The sequence below is a fragment of the Marmota marmota genome, unplaced genomic scaffold (genome assembly GCF_001458135.2).
Source record: "Marmota marmota marmota unplaced genomic scaffold, marMar, whole genome shotgun sequence".
In the NCBI taxonomy this organism is placed as follows: domain Eukaryota; kingdom Metazoa; phylum Chordata; class Mammalia; order Rodentia; family Sciuridae; genus Marmota; species Marmota marmota.
The window spans coordinates 16,492,710-16,508,174 of NW_025999941.1; the positions used below are offsets into that span (position 1 = coordinate 16,492,710).

Below are 15,465 nucleotides of genomic sequence, written 5' to 3' on the forward strand. Positions count from 1 at the left end.
TGTTATCCTAGCAGCTCAGGAGGCTGAGGCAGGAGGATCATAATTTCAAAGCCAGCCTCAGCAACTTAGCTAGGCCCTAAGCAACTCAGTGAGACCCTGTCTCTAAATAAAATACAAAAAAAGGGCTGGGGTTGGGGCTTAGTGGTTAAGCGCCCCTGAGTTCAATCCCTGATGTCCTCCAAAAAAATAATTGGGGAAAAAGTAAATGATAAAAAAACAATCCAGATTCTGGGAATCTTATCCCAAGTGACCTTCTAAGCAAACCAACTTTAGACCTTGACTGGAGCCGTGAGGTTAGCTCAGGGTCAAGCCTGGCCCACAGGAACTGGCCACACAAAGTAACCACAGCTGGTATGGGCAGTGGTAATTAGTAAGACGACCAAACCTCGCTCCATCCTGAACTTGAATTAGAAATGCTAAGGAAATCAACGAAGAGGTAGAGGGACCCCCATAAAGAGAACATTGATAAACATGGGAAATCAGAGAGCAATGTGGTCACAGTGACTGTGTGGTGCAGCCATCAGATAGCAGTGTCACCAGGGCAAACTCAAAGCCTGAATAATGCCTGTGAATAGCCTCTCTGGAGATTTCCATCTCCTCCCGCTCCTCAGCTCACGGGTACTTATGCAATGGTTGGATGTATCTTCTCCGAATGACTCATTTGGCTGAGTTGATACATCCTTCAGTTTTTATAGAAAGGACTCACATCTACCAGGAATGGAACAGCCTCCTGACCAGTCTTCCTGCATTAACTCTGTCCACATTTTTTTTTTTTTTTTTTTTGGCATCAGGGGTTGAACCTAGGGATGCTTAACCACTGAGCCCCTCCCCAGCCCTTTTTTTGTATTTGATTGAGAGACAGGGTCTCATTGAGTTGCTCAGGGCCTCACTAAGTTGCTGAGGCTGGCTTTGAACTTGAGACCCTCCTGCCTCAGCCTCCTGGGCTGCTGGGATTACAGGCATGTGCCATCGCTCCCGGCCTTTTAAACCATGATTCCCACTGAAGCTGGGGTGATCTTTTCAAAATATAAACCTACCTTCATTAACCTCCTTGCTTAAAATCCACCAATGGCTGCCCATTCTTTGGACATAGCTTTAAAAATCCCCTACTGTGGTCTGCAGGTTCCTTCATGGCTACCATGCATCTTCTTCAACCCCAGCTGGGGCCACACTCGGCACCTCAGTCACACTGGCCCCCTGTGCCGGGCTCCCTCCTGCCACAGGGCTTGGCACAGGCTCCTCTTCTGTCTGAAACATGGACCCCCTGCTCTTCTCCCTAGTTAAGTCCTACTCATCACCAAGCGCCACTTCCCTGGGGATGCCTTACTGACTCCCAGACTCCCATCTCGTGGCGTCCCCCTTACATAGCATTCTTCACAGGTGTGACATCTCGTACAACTACTTGATTAACAGTTGCTAGGGTTTGGAACTGAAATGTCCCCCAGAGTCACACATTGAAAACATGGCTCCCCTGCAGCAAGGTTAAGAAGTCCAGCTCTGACCTCATCAGTGAATCAACAATCAAGTGGACCACTGCAGGCTGACATGGACCACCGAGAGCTGGGACCTAGCTGGAGGAAGAAGTTCAATGGGGGTGTTTTATCCAGCTTTGTCGCTATGGGGACTAAAAGACCTGACCAGACAATTGTAGAGGAGAAAGAGTTTATCTGGGGGCTCAGGGTTTCAGAGGCCCCAGTCCACAGACAGCAGGCTCCACTCCTCGGGGCTCGAGGGGAGGCAGGACATCATGGAGGAATAGTGTGGTGGAGGGAAGCAGCTCACATGGTGACCAGGAAGCAGAGAGAGACTCCACTCTCCAGAGACAAATAGAGACCCCAAAGCCACGCCCCCAATGCCCCCTCCTCCAGCCACACCCCACCTGCCTATAGTTACCACCCAGAAGTTCATTCAAATTATTAATCCATCAAATGGATTAATCTACCCATGAGGTTATGTCTTTTATAATATAATCATTTCACCACCTGCATGAACACAGAAGCCTTTGGGGTATGCTCCATATCCAAACCATAACAGGAGGGAGGTGTGGGGATAAACTGTAGAGTGCTGGCTTCTCAAGGGCCCCAGACAATTGAAGAGACAGAAAATCAATCACAGCAATAGAAAATAACAGGCCATGTTACAAGTGCAGGCTGTGAAAAGTAAAAGATGGCTTTTTGTTCTTCCCATGAAGGAGGTAACAATAGAGGTTCAGAGGTTTTCTAAAATCAAAAGGAGCTCACCATAACATTAAGGCCCTTGACATCATAGAACCAGGCTTCCAGCATGTACTGATATATACCATCAAATCCCATCAATATGCCGAACTAAAATGCGCCAATAAAAAAATGAGGAAATTTTTTAAAATCCAGTTTCCTAATTTTACAAGTGAGAAAAGTGAAGCCCCTTAAAGGTAATGGTGCCTCAACTTCTCAATGTCAAAACCGGACCTTGAACCTGAAAGTCCCTCCAGAGGAAATGTCAAAGCTATGACCAACTTCTGTTGTTCTTGTTGGCTTTCTTGAAAAGTATGCCAGTCACAGGAATGAGCATCAAACTTTGATCTGCTGTCTTTAAAGGACCAAGATTCATCTCCATCTTCCTACCTCCAACAATCTGGACCCTTTTCCAATCTCCTCTTTGTTCTAGTTGTTGTTTTGTTACCAGGGATTGAACCTAGGGGTGCTTAACCACGAAGCCCCATCCCCAGCCATTTTTATATTTTATTTAGAGACAGCATCTCACTGAGTTGCTTAGAGCCTTGCTAAGTTGCTGAGGCTGGCTTGGAACTCATTCATGATCCTCTTGCCTCAGTCTCCTGAGCCGCTGGGATTGCAGACAGGTGCCACTGGGCCTGCCTTCCGATCCACCTCTGATTAGCAGGTGAAATAATTTCCCAAGTGCAAACCTGACCCTGTACTTCATTGCCCTTGAGATAATAACCACAGACCTCCAAAGCTCAGCCTGCTCTCTGGCCCTGGCTCCTGACTTCATCTTCCACTGCTTTCTCCAGGTTCCAATCACTGTGTTTCCTTCGGTCCTTCCACCAAGCCCCACTTTCTCCCACCTTAACGCTTTAGCACACACTGTTCCTTCTGCAGGAAACCCTCTTGCCCCTTCCTCACCTACTGATTCCTTAGACTCAGGCAAAATGCCACACCCTGCCTGCAGACAAGGCTCGCCCTCTCTGCTCTCCGTGGGTGCTTTTCCATTATTATTCTTTATGGAGTTACTTCTTTAGTATCTGTCTTCTGCAGTGGACTTGAAGCCCCAAAGGAATAGGTCTCTATCATGACCCAATGTATTCCCATGGCCCAGGATTGTTCCTATATGACAGTTCAGATTGGGAGTTCTAGACATGTGGCCTCAAGGAATGGAGCCTGCTGTCTATGGACTGAGGCCTCAGAAACCGTGAGCCCCAAATAAACTTTTCCTCCTCTAAAATTGTTCTTTTCAGGTCTCTGATTCACAGCAAAAAAAAAAAAAACTGACTAAAGCAGAAGGTGTTTTCTTCTCTTTGGCCCCAGTCACATGGCCACTTAACTCTGAGGAAGATAGGGATGTGTGGCTGGGGTACGGCCACGTTCAAGTACTTCTAGACGACATGCAGGAGAACAAAGGATTCGGGTCGACAGACAGCTGCAGCCCTAGAATGCTCGGTGAATATCTATTGAAAAGCAGAGATTTTCCAATCGTTGTATTGCTTTGCTTTAGATGCTCATATCAATATCTCCAAGTCCCAGAATCATTACTTTTCTTTCATTTTGTTGGCAGCATTTCAATATCCAAGCAACTGGCTTCAATTAAAGGTAAGGTGTGAGGTGACTGATGTGTGGGTTTCCTCTCTACAGTGATGGCGTGCCTAGAGTGAGTTAGAATAGTAGTCCATGCAAGAATACCAGAGATGGAAGGAACCTGTAGACACATCACCGAACATTCATGAAGGTTTTCTGAAAGGTTTGGGAACTGGGGTTCAGTGACAGCAATGATTTTCCCCAAATGAGACCATTAAAGGCAAAAGCTAAGAGTAGACTATGGCTCCCTGATGGATCCCCGTTTTTCCCATGGTATCCAAAAGCTTCCCCATGGGCAGCATCCTCAGGATATTCAGAGGAGGATGCTGAGCATCTGACTTACAAACACTCAGAGGAACTCAGGATGTGACCGACTCTCGGCTACCTGTTCATTGAGTGACAACCGTGTGGCCAACTCCCAAAGTGGAACTATTTGCCCTTGAAATTCAATTGCATAGGTAAGGCATCTTTAGAGTGAACAACATTGCTGTGGATAAATAGCAACAGAAGAGAAAACACTCACAAACTTGGATCATGCTCATCCCGAAATGCGTGGCGGATCATGCTCATCCCGAAATGCGTGGCTGAACATGTTTACAGAGGAAGAAGCACAGCTGGATGTTTCTCCTTTGCAGCTGGTTTTCTTCCTAGACGGCTGGCCACTCTCTCCAGAAGAGAGTCTTGAGATTTTTATTTAAACAAATCTCCCCCTTGATGTAAATACTGTTTACACTATCTAACACAATGGACTCGTAGTTTCTATTTCTAAAGGGTACACAATTCCAGACAGTTTTTTTTTTTTTTTTTCAATTTGGTACCAGGGATTGAATCCAGGGGTGCTCAACCACTGAGCCACATCCCCAGCCCTTTTGGAATTTTTTTGTTAATTTTGTTTAGAGACAGGGTCTCACTAAGTTGCTTAGGACCTCCTTAAAGTTACTGAGGTTAGCTTTGAACTTGCGATCCTCCTGCCTCAGCCTCCCGAGCTGCTGAATCACAGGTGTGTGCCACCGCATCTATCCTCCAGGCTCTTTTGAGAATTATTCCAGCAGATTTTTAAAGACAACTTTTCCCCCTGGAAGGTTGAAGGGGGATTATAACTATTTAAACCCCACTAACCTCTCCCCTGTCCCCTACCCCACACACACACACACACCATTCCTAGCCCCAGACTCCTTAAACAAACCACATGTAATCTCATGCCTTAACAAACCACAGGGTAAACACAACTCAGCTTCCTAGAATGTGTTTTTATTCAACAGTACGTCATTTTAACTGTTATTCACTGAAATCAAACGTGCACAGATCATGGAATTGAGCGCTCATTCTCTTGGTTTATGCCCTGACCTGCCTGAGCAGTTGGAGTGCAGGGTGAGTACCTATATACCTCTAACGCCCAGGGCGGATTTGGAGTGAAAAGTTTGGGAAGCACCAGAGTCATAGGGAAACTTTTGGCCTCCAGAGTAGAGAATAAAGGCGTTCCTAGCTGTCCATTCTGCCATAGGCTACCTCCATGAGCTTTGGCAAATGGCTTCTCTGCTACAGATCTTCCATTTACTCACTTGCAAAAGTAACTGACATTAGGAAAAGTTCTCAACTGAGGTGATTCGACAGCTTGTCACGTCAGGAGTGGTGCTTCTCTGGCACTAAAGTGTTAGGATCTGACTCAGTGTCCTGTGTTCCAGCTCAGGGGAGGAGGGAGAGGCAGAGGATCATTCTGAAGTTCAAGTCAGCTCAGCTTAACACGTGTACACAACACCCAGGGCCTGGGCACAGATGCAGAGATAATACAGATGTGGCCACTGCCCTCAGGGACCACACAGTCTAGGGCTGCATTGTTCAGTATGGTAGCCACAAGCCACATGGAGCTGCTGAGCACTGGAAAGGGGATTACTTTGAATTCAGTTGTGGATTTAAGAGAATTAGTAGGAAAAAAAATGTAGGAAAAAACTTATAAAATCTCTCAATGTATTATATTGATGACCTGTTGAATTTATAATATTTCACATATCAAGCAAAATAAAATACATTATTAGCCAGTTGCAGAGACATGTGCATATAATCCCAGAAGCTTGGGAGGCTGAGGTAGGAGGATCCTAAGTTTGAGGTCAGCCTCTGCAACTTAGCAAAACCCTAAGCAACTTAGCCAGATCCTGTCTCAAAATAAAAAATGAAAAGGGCTGGGATGTGGCTCAGTTGTTAAGCACCCCTGAGTTCAATCCCTGGTACCCAAAAATATGTAGATAAATAGTAAAAGTATTTTATCTGATTCTTTTTAGTTTTTTAATGTAGCTAACAGAAAACTTAAAATATGATTATGACTCACATTATGTATCTTTTGGGCAGCATAGATACAGAGGACAATTAAAACAGGTAAACACTCCACATCTTATACAACCTCAAGAACAGAATCCTAATTAGAATAAATTATACTCCATGTATGTATGTTAAAATATACTCTACTGTCCTTAATATCTAAAAAGAGCAAATAAAAACATTTTAAAAGAAAATAGACTGACAAACAGCATTAGGGTTATAGAGAAGTTATGTTTAGGGGCCTATAGAAGCATAAAGAAGGGATATGTCACCCTATTTGGGGATTTGGTAAAGAGCCCTGCTACTCTCTCCCCCACCAGGACTCCCCCAAAAATAAAGAAACCCTAGAGGCAGAGTACACTGGGGTGAGGAACCAGATTAGCTGTGTGACTCTGGGTAATCTACTTAATCTCTCTGTGCCTCCATTTTCTCATTTATAAAGTGTAGATGATACCAGGACCCTACCCTATAGGACTCACATAAGAATCCATCAGTGGAATGACAGACATCCATCCCAGAGAGCAATGACTGGTGTGGAGAGTCTGGGCTCCAAAATCATTCATTACTATTGTCCACCAGAACATGAGCTCCCCAAAGTCAGGGATTACTCAAATGCTGTTCATTGTTCTACACCCAGAACTAGCACAGGGCTCAGCAGCAAATACTCACTGATACATACTTGTGGGAGGTTTAGGGTATTCAGAGAACCACACACAGTCCAATTAGTATCAAAGTAAAAAACATGCATGAGGGAAATAGCAGAAGAGGTCACGTGAAGTAACCCAGCCGAGCAGCCTCCCTGCTGTCCCCAATCCAGAATCAAGGCAGACAACGAAAGATACCAGCAGAGCCGGGCACCTCGGAGGACACCTCTAATCCCAGCAATTTGGGAGGCTGAGGCAGGAGGATCACAAGTTCAAAGTCAACCTCAGCCACTTAATGAGGCCCTAAGCAACTCAGTGAGACCCTGTCTCTAAATAAATTACTGCCACAGTCCGGCTGCAGCAAAATAACCAGGGGGTGACGAGCAACTTGTGTACATTGATACAGCAGGAGTGGGAGCCGTTTATTGTAGGACAGGAGGGGTATATATACATTCCACACAGCTTATCTTAATTAACATAAACTAGATACAGCAGTCAACCAATAAGGAATCTCCACACTTAATGGCTCGCTGGTGCCACCTCACAAACCACTCCCCCTGGCAAAATACCAGGCGCCATCCTGACTTGTTTACAGACTCTAACAAATTACAAAATCAGGTCGGGGATGTGGCTCAGTGGTCGAGTGCCCGAGTTCAATTTCCGGTATCCTCCCCCACCCCCCCCCAAAAAAAAAACAGACGCCAGCAGAGAAATTGCAATCCCTTATGCTTCTAATTGCACTTGGACCTTTGCAATATGCCTTCACACAACCAGTTCACAAGTCTACACATCAGAAAGAGAAGAAGTCTGGAGGCAACCTGCTGGGTTTATTAAAGAACCCTAAAAACAGGAAACTAAAACGCTTTGCAAAATATCATCAGGGTGAGTAGGACAGCCAGGGCTCTTGGTTATTTTTTATTTTAAATATTTCCTACTTCTGTTTTTACCATGAACATATGCTAGTTTATGGGGTGGGGGGGAATGCATGCTGCCTTTCCAGAGATATAGAAAAAGGATGAGTTGGCAAGTCCAGACGGAGTCCCCATGCTGAGCACAGCTACACTTGAACTTGACCAGAGGGTTGGAAAAATGGTGCCTTCCATGACCACTGGACTTGCAAACAGATGTTCTAAAGTGGCTGATGGTTCCATGAGCCTAGAAGCCAGAAAGACCTTCAAGAGCTGTGTTTATCACTTCTCAGCAATGTGAACTCAAGATGCTTAAGATCAACCTCCCATTTCCAGGTTTCTAATATGTGAAATCGAGGCACAAATACTACCCACCTCTGTGGGGGTTTTTGAAGCATTAAATAAGATTATGTTTAAAGGCCCCCAACATGTAGTAAACAAGGAAGGTCCCTATCATGCTTTGCAAACTCAACTCTCAGCATGAAGATCCACTGCTTTGGGGCTGGGGGCATTGCTCAGTGGTAGAGAACCTGCCTAGCATGTGAGAGGCACTGAGCAAACCCCAGACCACCAAAATGAAAAAAGAAGAAAAGAAAATCCCACTGCCAGTGACTACTGCCTCCAAGAAAATCCTCAGACCCAGGAGAGCATCCCGTCCTAAAGCCTGGCAGAGTTATCCTGGATTATTAATTTGTAAATCAATTGGTCCAAACTACAGAATAAGTATTTACCTCCTAAAGAATTCGCATGTTTCCTCCATTCTTCAGTTTCTTTTTTTTTTTTTTGGTACTGAGGATTGAACCCAGGGACACTTAACCAATGAGCCACATCCCCAACCCTTTGTTATATTTTATTTTAAGACAGGGCCTCCCCAAGTTGCTGTGGCTGGCCTTGAACTTGAAATCCTCCTGCTTCAGCCTCCCAAGCCACTGGGATTACAGAACTGCACCACCCCACCCGGTTTCCTTCACCTTTCATTGAAATTTTATGTGCTTAAAACTCTTCCCTGCTTCTCTTCCCACTTTAAAGAAAACCTTGATTGCTTCGCACAGCCTCTAGGCTCTGCCCAATCTAGCCCTCGCCTACCTGTCCCAGGCAAACACCGTTCCCGCTGCTAGACTCCAGAAACAACCGTCTTCCCTCAGCTCTTGCACAACAGACCTTCTGACACAAGCCTTCACCTGTGCAGCTCCCTGAGTCGAAACACTCAACAAAGCCCCGACCCCATCTTGACCCCCACACACCTTTGACATGGCGGCTCCTTCTCATTCTATAAGTCTCCCTATTAATCTACTCATATGGGCTTTCCAGATCATCTATCTATCTCAGTAGTTTTCTTCCCAGACCCAAGTTATAATTGTGTTTCTGTCTCTTGATTTCGTTAGTCTCATACATCACAAGTTGCTAATATATATATATACATGCTAGATACATATATGGAAACATAAGTAAAGAACAGATACATATGAACAGACATACATATCCTCTTGATCTTTATTGATTTGACCACTATGATCATAAGACATACGGGAACAGAGACCACATCTGCCTTGGGACCTCACGTGCTGAGTACTTGACCGGAGGACCAAGCACACAGCGATGTAACAGAAGCCACGTTATTCCCATGACACATCATTCTTTGAACCTCTGCTTGTGACACATGAACTTTGCTGAAAGCTATGAGACTCTGTGTTTCTTTACCTTTTTCTGATTCATTCAGTAGCATTTATTAGCAGATACTTGTGCTATTCACTAGGGATACGGGATAGGACCCTTGGCCCTGCGGAGATTTGCTTTCTATTTGTAGAGGTTAAACATTAACCGCTATAAAGTGTTCTGTGAAGATTCTATAGGAGTGGATACAAAGGTGACTTTAAAAGCTCAGAGTCTGGAGCTGTTTTGATGGTACTTGGTGCATTTTCCCGTGTTCACTTTGCTACCCACTAGGAAGGAATAAATTAGCGCTGCCCCTGTCAAGGAGGTCAAGCCACACCAACCAGCTGGGAGATCACCTTGACTGGGGGCAAGACCTCTGATCCTCCTTTATATCAGAGAACTTGTCCTGGAAGTCCTTCTCCTTTATTGTATTTAAAGGGATGCTGTGCCTGACACAGAATAGAAATTCCACAAGAATGGGATTCTGTTTTATTAAGGGAGATATCCTTAACCTCAAAGGCTGAGCCTGTTATGGTGTGGATGTGAGGTGTCCCCCAAGAGCTCACGTGTGAGACGGTGCAAGAAGGTTCAGAGGAGACATGACTGGGCTGTGAGAGCCTTAACCCAACCAGTGAATGGACCCCTGATGGGATTAACTGGGCGGTGGCTGGAGGCAGGTGGGTGTGGCTGGAGGGGGCATTGGGGGCGTGGCTTTGGGGTCTCTCTTTGTCTCTGGAGAGTGGAGTCTCTCTCTGCTTCCTGATCACCATGTGAGCTGCTTCCCTCCACCACACTCTTCCTCCATGATGTCCTGCCTCCCCTCAAGCCCCGAGGAATGGAGCCTGAGACCTCTGAAATCCTGAGCCCCCGAATCAACTTTTCCTCCTCTACAATTGTTCTGCTCAGGTCTCTCATTCACAGCAGCGAGAAAGCTGTCTAAAACAGAGCCCAACACATAGTAGGTGTTCCATAAATGTATGTTAAGTAACTGAATGAAATTACAACTCAGAAAGACCAAGGCGTAGAGGTGAGGTGTTTTTCCAAGGTTACCGAGAAAGCAGGTGTTAAGTATCATACTAATTCTACCAATTCTAAATGCTACTAAGGGAAATTTTGTTCTGCACTGTTTAAAGATCCAGGATCAGGAACCTCTGTATCCAGCTCCCAGCTGGGGGCAAAGGACCAGGGACTGTGTCTTTGATGTACACCTCCCAAATCTGTTGCCCAGAGTTTCCTTGGAAGATACAGATAGCCCCCTGTTTGGGGAAAGGTCATTTCCAAGATAGCCGACCTCAATGCACATGTCTTTCCTCACAGCTTTAAAGAAGGGTTCAGATCTGGAAAAAGCCATTGCTACTGCCGCTTTGATTTTCCGAAACTCTTCTGACCCTGATGGCAAACTTGGAAAAGCTACTGCCAAAAATCTGCTGCAAACTCAATTTAGGAATTTCACAGAGGTAAGAGAATTTTCCTGCATGAATAAATAGGGGCCACATCTTAACAGCTGGCCCCAAGAGCCACCAACTCCCAGCTCGAGGCCCCATCAAGTTGTTGCAATCAGCAGATGTTTATTGAGCACCTACTGCATGCCAGGCATTGAGTGGGGGCACAGAAGTTCAGGCAATAAACAAGCAAATGATCCAGCAGAGTAAAGAAATATACTGAAACCGTCTTTAGGAATGTTCACAAGACATGTAGGAGTAGAGCAGGGAGTGAGAGTAAAACTGTTGGGGCGAGAGGTCAGAGGCAGGTTCCTGGAACACCGAGGTATAGCTAAGGTCTGAAGAGCGATCAGGAGTTAGCCAGGCAAGGAGTGGGAAGGCTGGCTTTCCAAGCAGAGGGGATGCACATGCAAAGTCCCCGGGGCAGATCAGGAACCTGGAAGGTGAGTGAGCAATTGGTAAGGAGGGGGTGGGAAGTAGGAAGTGGTGGATGATAAGACCAGAGAGGTCAGAAGAAGCCAAATTTAACTCATCTCAACAGCCTAAGAGCTGGAGGAAACTGGAAATGGTTTTCCAAGTCTAAGAAATCACAGGAGCTGGGGGGGCAGTTGAGGGAGGGGACATCTGGAAGACAGAATGAATGGGATCTGAAAGTTGATTGGCTGTGACAGCCCATGAATGACAGCCCAGTTTCTGAGTTAGAGAAGAAGTCAATGCCGGATCTGTTCCCAGAAAAGAGAAAGACGCAGAATACGCAGAATTGAGGTGGGAGGGGTTATCTATCTGGGAGGAAGTAAAGGAAGTCGTTCCCTTAGAATATGTCAATTTTCAGACATCCATGAAAGTTTCAAGTGAGAAAACCACAGGATGCATGAGTTGAGAGGGCAGAATAGAGAGCTGTGTTTGAAATGCAGAAGTGAGAGTTGGGCCAGGCCTGGCGGGGCACACCTGTAATCCCAGTGGCTCGGGAGGCTGAGGCAGGAGGATTGTGAGTTAGAGGCCAGCCTCAGCAATTTAGTGAGACCTTGTCTCAAAAAAAAAGTCGGGAGGGGGGGGTTGGAGATGTGGCTTAGTGGTTAAGCACCCTTTGGTTGAATCCCCTCCCCTCCAAAAAAGAATTGGCAGTATATAAACAGTCACAGACCTAAAGAGAGTAACCTACACCACTGAGGGGCATATGCCTCACACTTGGGCCATTTGAATGCCATCTTATTTCCACATCCGTCTACAGCCTGTATCTTCAATACTTTGAACTTTTCCTTTACATTTTCTCTATGTCTACATACGTTCATTTTATGACTACTTTATCATATTCAAAAAACGTGAATTCAGTGGGCAAAAATGGAAGAGAGTTAAAAATCTAGATGACTATGAATTCTTACTTAACCTTTAATCGTGTGTCATCTGAAACTGCGTCACCTTCTACCATGAGTACGTGTTCATACTTTGGGTAAGACTGGCCTAGGGAAAATGTGTAAGAATAAAAGATTTGTGTGCTTAAACCACCAATGTTTATTGGTAAGTAGAAAAAAAAATAGAGGATGTTTCTAAGTTTCTATAGGTGCTCTGATACACTATAAAGATAACTAGTCTCTTTATGTGCAATGCACATGTATGTACATGTACATATACCCATATACATATATTGTTTTAGTGCACTAAGTCATATAAGTTGTTACCCACTGGGAGAAGCCAGTTCTAGGGTACTGATTCCTATGAGCCTATGATTATTCCAAAAGAGAGAGAGAGTGTGTGTGTGTGTGTGTGTGTGTGTCTGTGTGTGTCTGTGTAGTGTAGTGTAGTACACATAAAAATGACAGGAATGTTAATAAGGGTTAGCTATAGTTGGGTAATGGGGTAAGGGTTATATTTATATTCATTCTTTTAAAAACATTTTTCAACCTGGGCACAAAGGTGCATACCTGTAATTCCAGCTACTTGGGAGACTGAGGCAGGAGGATCTCAGGTTGGAGGCCAGCCTCAACAATTCTGTGAGACCCCCATCTAAAAATGAAAAAATAAAAAGGGCTGGAGATGTAGCTCTCTGGTAAAGCAACCTTGGGTTCAATCTGCAGCACAAAACAATAAATAAATAAATATAAAAACACTTTTCCCTTAAATGTTCTATATTATAGATGCATTGTTTTTAAGGAAATGTTATTTTTAGGCAGAAATATTAGGCAGAATTTGACAAGAGATTGAAAAGTTTGGGTGGACTCTTTAAAGAAGAGAGGTGTGAATAAATCATGTAATATTCACTCTATCTTTGGCTAAAATAAATGGCATATCTCAGAGAGAAAAAAGGCTTCCTAGCTGGTGTCTTGGAAAGGCTTCAGAGGGCTTTTAATAAGCATGAAAATGAAGACTTAGCGGATCATCACCTTGATGTCACTGATGATCCCTCTGAGAATATCAAAGGAAAAAATTAAAGGCAGTCATTAGGAAAGACCTTCCACCTCCTGACCCTTGGTGCAGACTAAACCCAAGACTCAGCCCATGCCTGCAGTGGACATGCCTAGGCTTAAGTGTATGCTGTCCTCTGCTTGAGATGAGAGGTACCAGAGAGCAGGGCCATAGTTCAGGGGACTCCAGAGGATGGTTCATCCCAGGCAGTCTCAGGCTGAACGGTGACAGTTCAATTTTATAGAGATGTCAGAATGCCACCTTGACCTAACAGCCCAGTTCTGTGAGATTCCCTAAACCAGTGTGTTATGGTTGGATGGGAGGTGTCCCCCAAAACTCACTTATGTGACAGTGCAAGAAGGTCCAGAGGAGACATGACTGGGTTGTGAGAGCCTCAACCCAACCAGTGAATGAACCCCTGATGGGATTAACTGGGTGGTGGCTGGAGGCAGGTGGGGGTGGCTGGAGGAGGGGGCATTGGGGGCATGGCTTTGGGGGTCTCTATTTGTCTCTGGAGAGTGGAGTCTCTCTCTGCTTCCTGATCACCATGTGAGCTGCTTCCCTCCACCACACTCTTCCTCCATGATGTCCTGCCTCCCCTCGAGCCCCGAAGAATGGAGCCTGCTGTCTAGGGACTGAGACCTTGGAAACTGGGAGCCCCTAGATAAACTTCTCCTCCTGTGCAGTTGTGCTGGTCGGGTCTTTTAGTCAGAGCAGGGAAAAAGCTGATAAAGCAGGGTCCCAGCCTGCAAAAGGAGCACCCCATCATTCCCGAAGCGCTCCCTCCTCCTGGGAGGGTTTTGAGCAGCCAGCACATGGGCTGAAGTCAATGGGAACAGTTGGGTGGAAGAACCAAAGGACTTCTATGTTTTATTGATCCAGGGGTTTGACACTGAGAAGCCTCTCCACTCACATGCTACTCAGATAGTTTCATTGGGTCTGTTTATGAGGACCACAAACTTGGATCTGATTTATGATCAAACTAAATGCCGAACAAGCTCCCCCAGTACCTGCTTTCTTTCGGCATCGTTTTTCCTGTATTGCAGGATGGTCTTACAGTTCAGGTGAAGACATAACAGATGCCTCCCATAAAAAAAAAAAAAGGATATAGTTTGAAAATCTGAAAATGCAACAATATCTGTGTTCAAGAAAAGGGCAGGACAGCGCAGCAGGTTTTAGAGCCAGAGCTCTAGGATCAGACAGCCAAGTGCACACATCTTAGCTCCATACCCAAAGCTGCTTAGCTTGAGGCAAAGTTGCTTCGATATCACTAAGTTCTGATACAGCATCAGAAGAGGGCACAATAATAGTACATATTCAGAAAGGTCACTGCAGGGATCAAATGAGATAACCCACAAACTGATTTTTTGGAGGAGTGGGTACTAGGGATTGAACTCAGGGGCACTCAATCACTGAGCCCCATCCCCAGCCCTATTTTGTGTTTTGTTTAGAGACAGGGTCTCACTGAGTGGCTTAGGGCCTCTCCATTGCTGAGGCTGGCTTTGAACTCGCAATCCTCCTGCCTCAGCCTCCCAAACTGCTGGGATAACAGGCATACGCCACCATGCCCGGCCCAAGAAGAGATTTCATGCCATTCTTTGGTAATACGGGTGACAATCTGCATGTTATCTGTTGAAAACATTTATCTGTGCTTATTATCTGTAAACCCAAGGTTTTCACAATGAATGAAATTTTTCCTCCTTCCTTTTTCTTCTCGCAGGGACAGGAAACCAAGTCAAACTACCAAGACATCCTTTCTGAGCTGGAGGAGCACACAGAAAATAAGCTTGATTTCGAGGACTTCATGATCTTGCTCCTGAGCGTCACTGTCATGTCAGATCTACTACAAGATATTTGGAGTGCAAAAAATGACAAGTGACAGTTTCAAATATGAGGGTAGATAAAATAACGTCTGAGCACAGTGTCCAATGATCAAAGATTTTTTTTCCCTTCTTTTTGTAATTGGTTGAATATACTGATCCTGAATCTCAGATGGTTCTGATTATTGATATTCAGACTTGTATAACTCGTCAGAGATGTTTGGATCATCCTTTACTCGTGTGCCATGCTTTACAACATGATACATGAATATCCAACTGCTTTTGCTAAGTCCACAGTGACATAGAGCATTTTTCTCATAGACACTGAGTCTTTCATTCATTCATTCATTCTATGATGTCTGTTGAGCATTTACTCGGTGACGCTGCCAAGGATACAGAAGAATGACCAGACAGTCCCCTCCTTCCAGCATGCTGACAGGTCTCCAACAGAAAAGATGGACAATGAACACTTTTTCCAAATACAA

General features: G+C 45.1%; 1 protein-coding gene across 1 annotated transcript; it reads left to right on the plus strand.

Annotated features, from left to right (window-relative positions):
- The first annotated feature begins 3,541 nt into the window (after positions 1-3,541).
- Sntn (sentan, cilia apical structure protein) lies at positions 3,542-15,151 on the plus strand. Its single transcript, XM_015494537.2, has 3 exons — positions 3,542-3,806; positions 10,633-10,772; positions 14,881-15,151. Exons 1-3 carry the CDS (start codon positions 3,602-3,604, stop codon positions 15,037-15,039), a joined length of 504 nt encoding a protein of 167 aa, XP_015350023.2. The 5' UTR covers positions 3,542-3,601; the 3' UTR covers positions 15,040-15,151.
- Positions 15,152-15,465: the final 314 nt, after the last annotated feature.